Below are 10252 nucleotides of genomic sequence, written 5' to 3'. Positions count from 1 at the left end.
TTTTACAGTGCAGGAAACAAAATAATGTGTTTTAAATTATTACTAATAAAATTGGAATCTGCTGGTCATACAGAACTCCTTTGTACACCTTGAATGCTCATAAGAAAAAATCTAAAGTTTGTATTGGAGCTTATGTGTTGTATCCATAGACAAGTCCTGTTCAAATCAGTGGACTTTGTAAGAAGATCTATTTCATTGCGTTAATATTAGTGAGACAACTGTGACTAAATTTAATAAATCTATTATATAGGATTTGGGAATATTGTTTCCTAAAGCTTCATTTCATTGTGTAAACTTTTGATGGAAAATTATAGGCTGGATTAAATGAAAGTATATCGTTATTATCTTGCTTCTCAAACAATGAGATGTTTCAGCAACAATTATTTCCCTCTTGTACAAGAATGAAGTGAAAACCTACACTGTAGTGACTATTATGTTTGCTTAAAAATTAATAGTAAGGCAAAGCTGAGACAAACATTCATTTGACAAACAGCATAGTTGCATCAGATCTCCCAAAGAGACCAATTGGGAGGACCAATCAAGGATATTTCATTTCAGCCAAATTAGAGCTTCATCTTAATGCTTTCTTAATTCAAACTGCTAAGTAATTCCACCAAATGTGAAGATCTTCAGATTTTAGAAAATCATTTTATTCTAAGATAGCATTGCCTTGAACAGTTAATTGAAGTATTTTCCAGGGCACATAAAATAGCTGCTCTGAGTCAAGGACTTCTCTGTAAATGCATGAAGGTAAGTACACAACCATTCTAGGAAACACAGGACAACCACACAAAAAATGGTTACCTCAGTTCTGAAAATAATAATATGCTGGTGATGGACTCCTTTCTGCATCTACCCCTTTTAGTAATTTTTTTGTTTTCACTTAGTTTAGTGAGTCTTTCAGTTCTAGTTCTGTCAAGAATTAATATTCCTTGAGGCCCATGCAAATGCTTTCAAAGTCCATGACTGTTCAGGAATTCCTTGGTTTTTAGCAGTTGATATATGTATATATGCATTAATTTGATATGTATCTATCAAGAATGTGTTATATCATGGCCATGTAATTGGGAATCTTCTGTCTTACATAATTCCACAGTGATTCCTCTCTTCAGAGTATTTGTTCAAATATTCTGTTCTAAGGCTAATCGACTCTACCTATATAGAGAGGAAATTTGGTTCTAGCAAGGTACCAAATGCCTCTCAGCAAAAGCAACATTTTATGGCACATCTATAGGCCTCCTCCCCAACAATTGAAAGCCTCCTGGATCTTAACAGTGCTAGCAGAAGCATGGACAATCCAGCCATTCTACAACTGTTTAGAAATAGATAGGTACGGCATGCAGATTGTACTAACTCTTGGCATGGCTCTGCTTTAGTTTAGTGTATCGTGTGTACCCAGCCATTGTGATTTGTAAAACATGATTTATGGCTTAGTATGAATTCGGTCAGTTGTCATTTAGAATCATGTTTAAGCTCAAAATGTGGATCTAAACTATTATAGTCTATCATCTAAATTATAAAAGCATGAATGAGTGAGGATGCAGCCTTGTTAGAATTACTTCAGGTTCTCAATTTAAGCCACTACTTACTAAGTGGCCACAATGATACAATGATTGCCCGATCATATAACATACTGAACCAGCGCAAAACAAACCATTTTGTGACAGAGTACAGTGTGTGATGTTGGCGGTGGTTAAAACATTAGTAAGGGTGACTTTTTTTTCAAGTATTTAGGTATGAAGTTCATGAATAACCATGAAGCAATTTTATTTATTTTTTATCCCACCTTTATTATTTTTATAAACTCAAGGTGGGGAATATACCTACTACTCCTTCTTCCTCCTCTTTTCCCCACAACAACAACCTGTGAGGTGGGTTGGGCTGAGAGAGAGCAACTGGCCCAAGGACACCCAGCCCACTTTCATGCCTAAGGCAGGAGTAGAATTCTAAGTCTCCTGGTTCCTAGCCCGTTGCCTTAACCACTACACCAAACTGGCTCTCCTATGGCAAAATTGGCAAATTTGCCAATTCCTATGACAAAGTTCCTACAATATTGCTGAGCCAAAATATTGTTTGTCTATTTATGGTTTAATATATTTTGTGATCTCAGCAGCTTATGATTTATTCTACAAACCATGGTTAAATAAATCAAGGCTTAATGCTGTATTTGAACGCAGCCCTTTTTTAAATCAGACATGCTCTTAAATTTTTGTCAAGATAAAATGGGCAGGAATATCGAGAGCATGCTTGCATGCTAATCCAAGTTTAGCATTAACCAAGTTTAAGAAATTCACCAACTGAATACCCCTAGGTGACACAACAAACTACAGCAGTGCGCAATCTGGGTTTTTTTCTAGACTCACAATTCCTGCTTGAGGAGCAGGTGGCAGTCGTGGTTAGGAGGGCCTTTGCGCAGCTTCATGTTGTGCACCAGTCATGCCTTTCCTGGACATGAGGCTCTTCTATTCAGTTATTCATGCCCTGGTCACCTTCAGAGTGCATTACTGTAATATGCTCTGCATGGGGCTGTCCTTGAAGTGCATCTGGAAACTGAAGCTGGTGCAGAGTGCGGCTGCGCAGACACTTACATGAGCCCCTAGGATGGCACACATTACAACTCTGTGAACTGCATTAGCTGCCAGTCTGCTTCTGGGTGCACTTCAGTCTGGGTGCTGGTTTTGACCTTTAAAGCCCTACACGGTATGGGACCAGGTTATTTGAGGGACCACCTCTCTCCAATTACATCTACCCATCCCATTAAGTCCAGCAGGAGTGGTATGTTGTGGCTCCCATCGGCTAAAGAGTTCCATCTGACGGGACCCAGAAGACGTGCCTTTTCCGCTGTGGCTCACCCCCCGAAACATCATTTCCCCCAAGGTGAGATTAGCCTCATCCCTGTTAGCCTTCCAGAAAGTCCTTAAAACTGGGTTTATCCAGCAACCTTGGGGATCTCATAGGGAGCCTGCAAGGTGGTTATATTACATTAGGTGATTGTTTTTCTCCTGCAATCTTGCTTTAATTTTTTTTAATGTTCTATGAGTTTAATGATCGTTATATTGTTTTAATTGTTATTGTGGTTGTATGCCCCCCAGACTCTAGTGAGATGATGCTGCTCTGTAGGAAACTAGGGCTGCTTTCAGTAATCATATACAGCAGCAGATTAGGCTAGCTGTATTTTGTGAAGACAGTGCAGGACCAGAAGAGAGATATAGATGTTCCATCTGGGGTTTTGCAACATCTTGAAAACTAACAATTTATTATGGCATAAGGATTCAGTAAACAAAATCCATTTATTTAAACATTTATATCCTGTCGTAATCAAATGACGCTCAGCAGGACTGCTGTCTGGAGTTGGCAGTATATATTCTAATAAAATTTGTAACGTAAATCCGAGGTTTGTTTTTAATTTTGATTATTACAATCACTATTTAATAAAACGCAATTGTAAAATTATGTAAACCTACTTGGAAATAAATTCCACTGAATCCAGGAAGCTAACTTTTTTAGTAACCATGCATAGTACTAGACTACTTAGTACTGCAGAGACAACTCACACACCTATTTTCCTCCCCATCCATTATTAATGTCAACTCGTTAACAGCACCTATAATTTCTTAAAGCGGCAAAAAGAGCGGGAGCGAGCTAATCACTCACAACCTACTCCCTCAGCGCATGCTCTGTTTAGTCGATTGACGCAAACGGCGCGGGCGAATAATCCTCCAGTTTGGGACGCGTCACGTCACAATTTCACAGTCTTCCAATGGGAAGTCTAAGACCGGAAGACGAGACGAAGCCGCTGAGCGAGCCGCTAGTTGCTCTCTAACCGGAAGTAGCCGTTGTAAAGTCTCTCTGAAGCTAGCATGAATGTCCGGGCTTTCCCGTTATTCCCTGGGTCCTAAAGCCCGCCTGGCCAAAGCCAGGTGCCCTGAGGATTGTGGACTGCTGGTACCGGATAGCTTGGTGATCTCACGACTGCCGCTTTCAAATACAGGGGCGGCAGACAGGTATGAAGATGGGAGGCGGCAGATTTGGACCGTGGCGCTACGGAATATTGGTGGGAGGGGAGAGTTGGTAGGGAAATAATTGGAACACAGGAGGAGGGGGATGCTTTGCTTGGGCTGGAGAGAAACAGACAGGCTGAAGATGTTTTGCAGAGCTCCGTCGGTCAACCCGGGTTGACCAGGGAAGTGTGCAGCAGGGATTACAGCAGCGGTAAAGCAGGCAAATTCTCCAACGGTTGTTGTCCTTGCAAGGAGGAACACTCGTTTTACAGGAAGCGGGATGAAAGCAATGCAAATTCACTTGGTCGAGTCTTTGCTAGCCTTGAGACGGTATAGCGAGAGAACTGCCACTTGTTGGACCCTTTGCAGTTATTATAAAGCTCAGCTAGTGTCCTAGGTGTGTTGAAGTTATCTCAAGCCTTGCCCTATGTGAACTTGCTCTGTATAAACGATAGACACTTGACAACGTACAAATGACATTTCTTTCCTACCAAGTTTCACATTTCTCTTGCAAGTGTGCTTTCCTGGTAGATCATGTAAAATCTTATTCAATACCAATAGACTTAAGATGGTTCAGATTTGTCTCAACCATTTAAAAATTTATTTAAACAGTTAAATAAGGTCTGTCACTAGGCAACTTGAGCACAGGAATGAAGGTGAGAGCAGCTTGATGGCAAAAACAAAAATGATGTGATTCTTTAACTGCATATGATTTTGCCATCTGTCTATATCTAGCAAACATTAGGGAGATGGGTTGTACAATATTCAGAATTTCACCCTGTCAGCCCTTTGAGATAGGCTGGGTCTGGAAACAAGGATCCCAGGAATGCTCCTTTATCGTTGCACTGTGTAATAAATGAATCTTGAAAGTCTGACAGATTGTCTCTCACCCCTCTTCATATCAAAGAGAATCAAGGTGGAGCTGTCCTGAGTGTCTTTCTCATTCCCTTTCAGGGATAAGCTGGTGTTTACATGTATATTACATGTTTCATGTACCTTCCTCAAGGCCATCTTGTACTCCTCTACTCACACACCTTATATCAGGGTTTCCCAAACTGTCAGTTGTACCTCCCTTGGGGAGGTCCAGAGAGAGTCCAGGGGAAGTGTGAAGAACCTTTTAGTTATACATTGTTATAATAAATCCACCTTTACCAAGGTTTCATTATATTGTTTTCATGGTTCATTTGTGTTCATTTTGATATTTGGATTTTCAGGGGAGGTGTGTACATTAAGATTACACTAAAGGGAGGTGTGATGGCAAAAAGTTTAGGAACCCTGCCTTGACAATACTGATATGAGTCAGACTTCGCATATTGTCTAGAAGGCTTTTATCTGGATATAGTTTTGAGTCCTTGCCCTGTGTTTGAGTAGATTATTGTAGCAATAAGGAAGGCCAACTACATGTTTTGTCACAAATACTAGATAGTTAACAAAGAACTAGAGCTTGCATCAGTGTAATTAATTACTTATTTAGGTGAAACATAAAATGAGTTGGTTTGGTGGATTTGCTTTCCTCTAAGTGATAAGTGTCTAGGATACTGTAACATTAAGGGAGCTGTTTTTGCTGATTTCTCTGTTAAAGAATCTAAAGATATTCATCACTGAATCCTAGTTCATTGCAAAAAAATATGGACATATACTGGGCCAACGTACCCTAAATTGGAGTCCTCTAGATGTACTGGCCTTCTCGAAATCTCCAGTCAGAAGGCTGGCTGAGGATAATGGGAGCTATGCACCTGGGTGATATGAAAAGTAGGGAAAGGCTGTTTTAGGCATTAATTTTTAACAAGTGGATTGGGAACCGCTTGGTTGAAGGTGTGTGCCAATTGTGCTGCCACCATCAATTTCTTTTGTTGCTTTGTTTAAACTGAACAATGGAAATAGTATATTTATTTTATTTCCTATATTTATATCCCATATTTTCTTCAGGGCTCAGGGCAGCTTGCATTGGAATCTCCATTTTATCCCTACAACAATGACCTTGTGGTAGGTAGGGCTGAGAGAGAGTGGATGATCTGGAGTTATCCAGTGAGTTCCTGTTGCTAAGGATGGTCTCCCCAGTCCTCGTCCAACATTTTAACTGCTACAATCACATTGGCTGATTTATTGATTGTAGTGCCAAATTGAGAAATGAGTGGGCATGCAGGGAAAACACAGCCTGCTATTCCAAAAGGCACTTCTGAATGCCTCCCAAATGGCCTTTATTTTTGTGTAGTTGACAATACTGTTTTTTTTAAGCCATTACAATCTAATCTTGTAACATGCAGATAGGTGGAGGTGGGAAGAATAAAGTTAATAAAGAAAGTTAAAGTTGGTTTGGATTTTGGATTATTTTTGGATTATCACTATTGGCTTCAGTAAACTATTGTGTAATAATAATTGAATATTTTAATAATAAAGAATTCTACAATTTGTGATTAAATCCAAATAATTACTATTGCAGAAATAATGTGACTGAGATGTTTATTTAAATGTGTGTATTGCAGGTTTTAATGTGACTTCAAGAAGTGAGAGAACAAGTGATATTTGAAATCTTGTGGTGCAAACAATGTTACATATGAAAATAGCATTAATTGTTCAGAGAACATAAAGCAGAAAATTAGTTGTAATGGATTCTCAAGTGAGTTACCCAGCCTCTGAAATGAAACGGTAAGTTTAATTCCTTTCATTAACAAAAATACAGTTATGAGAATTTCTATTCTCTGAGTAGTAGTCTTGACTATGAGAATTTCTGCCATTTGCTAGTTCTGAAAAATATACCTATGAAATTTCTATTAGAATGTTTACTGCAGGAAATATATATATTTTGGATTTTTTTTTTTAACCCCAGACGACAATTTAGAATTTACAAATAATGCTGTTAATACTTCATAATTTTAGATTTCACAGTTTGCAGTAGTGTTACAATAGTCTTGTGCTACCAGATAATTAACCCATCCAATAGAGCTGGTATCTTAGTGGAAGTTCAGCTTTATGTTAGCTTACTGTTACTGCTCTTTAAAATAACTCTCCACAACCCCATCACAAAATCATTAGCAGATTTAGATTTTCATTGGATTGTGCTATAAATGCATCTAAGCCAATATCTCTTGATAAAACCTTCCTGCAATTTCTTTAATTAAGAAAAGTAAAATATTTTTAAAAGTTGCTTAATTTTTATGTACCGTATATTATTTAAAACAAAATGCTATTTTATCACTCTTCCTCAGCTGTCAATGCAAGAAAAAAAGGCTTTGTTGTTTCATGTGGGGTGGTTGCCATAGTTACCTCAGTAACAAAGGTATAAGATCTAGCTGCAATTTTGTTTCATGAACCTCTCCCTTTTATTTGAGAACCTCAGTGAGGTTTGTGAGGTAAGAATTATATGCAACTTCCAGAAAGTTTATATTTTTGGTGCATAAAAAAATAACATTGAGAGAGTTGTGTGCATACATCTTCCAGTAATAATGATTTAATAGTAATTAGAGTTGAGGCTTTGTTCGTCAGGGTAAACTTATTTTCCCTTGACATCAGGGAAACCAGTCAGCATCTTTCTCTGTTTCTCATTAACTGAATATATGCAGCTGTGACTGGCCAGATGCAAAACATCTATACCTTGAAAGTTATGCACAGGAAGAAATTTATACTGTTGTAGCTATCATGATAAGCCAACCCTCCTGGATTTTCCCCTTCTACAAAATTATTAAAGGTGGATTATTAATGATCAGTGATGCCATATTTTTCTAAGTAGAAATGGAAAAATGCTTGCTGAACAAAATAAATGTTACTTTTAATTTTATTCTATCCTATCAAGAGAGAGAAAGAAACAGATGTAAGGTTCGAAAGAGATTGACTTTTATTATGGGTGGCATCACTTGTATTTAATTAATTTCTATCCTGCCTTCATTTTTGGGGTTACCCACAACCCTTTAAAACAGCCTTTCTCAACCTTTTGACCCTGGAGGAACCCTTGAAATATTTTTCAGGCCTCGGGGAACCCCTGCACATTCAGGCTCAAATATAGGCCCAAAGTTACAAAATTATTATATTTGTTTGATGTGTAAAAGGTAAAGGTTTCCCTTGACGTAAAGTCCAGTCGAATCCGACTCTAGGGGGCGGTGCTCATCTCCGTTTCTAAGCCTTGGAGCCGGCGTTGTCATAGACACTTCCGGGTCATGTGGCCAGCATGACGACTCGGAACGCCGTTACCTTCCCGCCGAAGCGGTACCTATTGATCTACTCACATTTGCATGTTTTCGAACTGCTAGGTGAGCAGGAGCTGGGATTAACAACGGGAGCTCACCCCGCCGCGCGGTTTCGAACCGCCGACCTTCCGATCGACAGCTCAGCGGTTTAACCCGCAGCGCCACCGCGTCCCTATTGTTTGATGTGTAAGCCTGTGTATATGCATTAACAGTGTTCTTAAACTAAAAATAAAGAAGGAAACTTACCTCTTTAATGTGAAGTTGCCCAGATTTGAAATACTTTCTTAAATAAATTGTGAACTCCCAGGGAACCCCTAGTGACCTCTCGTGGAACCCTGATTGAGAAACCCTGCTTTAAAAATATAACATATAAAGCAGAACTTTTAAAATCAGTACAATTGCAATTAAATATAAAAAGTAAATAATCTTTAAAATGTCCTTCAGTGATCTGTAGATGTTGTGGGTGTAGGTAGTTTCAGATACATTCCTGAGTGCAGTGCTTGTGATCTGGGAGCAATGCAATTCCATTAATAGCCAGCTCCATAGTATATTACCTTGGAAATAAATCTTATAAATTGAATGGGACTTAGTTCTGAGTAAGAAATTTAACCTTGCTGCCTTGATTATTTGAAAATTCAGAGCTTGTCTGACTGAGACCATTGGTAGTGAAAAGTCCTCGCATTTTAAAGCAGGCACTCTGGAAAGGCAGTTTTCCACAATCGCTGTGAGGCTGATGCGGAAACAAAGGAAGATCTGAGAAGAAAGCTTCATCAAGCCAAGAAAGAGAAACTTGACATAACTACTAAACACAATGCAGAGGTAACAATTTCATCCATATGTGCAACATTCTTATACAAAGTGCTCATCCTGTTGAATGACAGCCTTCCCCAACTTGACACTCTTCTTATGTGTCTGTGAAAGACTACATCAGCCTTCCTCAATGATGCTAGTGAAGGGGTTTAACATTAGGCTTGTGCACTCCTGGACCCTGATTTAGAAGGTCTGCTCTCAACCTTGTGCAAGCCCAGCGTCTTTCTGGTATTAAAGTTAGTGAATCTCTGAAAGCAGCTGCAGCAATTTTTATTTTTTTTGCAGGCTCACATGAAAGCCAAAAAAAAGAGGGAGCTGCTTTAATAAATAGCAGAGGTGCTGTGCTTGAATGAGATCCAAAGCGCTTCTAAATCATAGTCAGAACATGGACAACCCTATTTAAGATTCTTCCCAAATGTTTCTCTTTTGCTTTGATTCTTTTCCATCTTGCTCTGCTTTTGGAATGAGAAGCCAGAGGCACGGTATATTTATCTTGGGAATAAAAGGTCATTTTTTAAAAAATGGTTTAATAATGACAGGTTGTAGGGGTTGAAAAGAACCCAATAATCTACTTTATTGGTGTCTTCTGGGTTAGATGTGTTGGGCTTCAGGGTTTAGTGACCATGCTCTAGGACAGGGCTCCTCAACTTTTGCAACTCTAAGCTGTGCGGACAACTTCACAGAGTTGCCAAGGTTGAGGAACCCTGCTCTAGAAAACAGATTTCCTGATGTTTCACCAGCAACTGTGGCTGGCATCTGCGGAGGCAAAGCAGGCCCTTTAGCCTCTGCAGATGCCCGCCACAGTTGCCAGGGAAACATTCGGAAATCTGTTTTCTAGAGCACGGTCACTAAACCCTGAAGCCCAATGCTGCCCAAACGGTATTATATCAGTATTAACTATTATTTAAGATGTTGATATTAATAAACGTGATTATTTAGCTTCTACATCCAAAGCTGAATGTAAGGGGACTGTTGTTTAAGAAATACAAGTCAAAAGTTCCCTAGGTCTCATGGAGCTAATTATGTACTCAATGAAATTCTTGCTGTAGTTTCCATTTTGCTTGTAATATAATTTTTGTTGGACGCTGAAGGAGGTTGGAGATAATGCATATCTCTTGAATGGATGAGCAGCCTGGAGGCTGCATGAAGCTTCCAGCTCAATGAGATTGTTCTGCATAAATTCAGCAGCAAAATGGCTAAATTTTGATGGCTCAATTTCTGCCTGTTTTCAAGGCTTTGGGGTAGTTCTAAAGATAG

General features: G+C 39.1%; 1 protein-coding gene across 1 annotated transcript in view; it reads left to right on the top strand.

Moving 5' to 3' along the window:
* Positions 1 to 3860: 3860 nt before the first annotated feature.
* Positions 3861 to 10252, top strand: part of CCDC171 (coiled-coil domain containing 171) — a 173514-nt gene continuing 167122 nt past the window's right edge. The window contains exons 1-3 of the mRNA XM_063295043.1: positions 3861 to 4004; positions 6488 to 6650; positions 8875 to 9004. Of these exons, the coding sequence (XP_063151113.1) occupies positions 6610 to 6650; positions 8875 to 9004 (171 nt within the window). The 5' untranslated portion in view covers positions 3861 to 4004; positions 6488 to 6609. The remainder of the gene's footprint in view (positions 4005 to 6487; positions 6651 to 8874; positions 9005 to 10252) is intronic.

The sequence above is a fragment of the Candoia aspera genome, chromosome 2 (assembly GCF_035149785.1).
Source record: "Candoia aspera isolate rCanAsp1 chromosome 2, rCanAsp1.hap2, whole genome shotgun sequence".
NCBI classification, from domain to species: domain Eukaryota; kingdom Metazoa; phylum Chordata; class Lepidosauria; order Squamata; family Boidae; genus Candoia; species Candoia aspera.
This window is presented reverse-complemented; position numbering and strand designations above follow the sequence as displayed.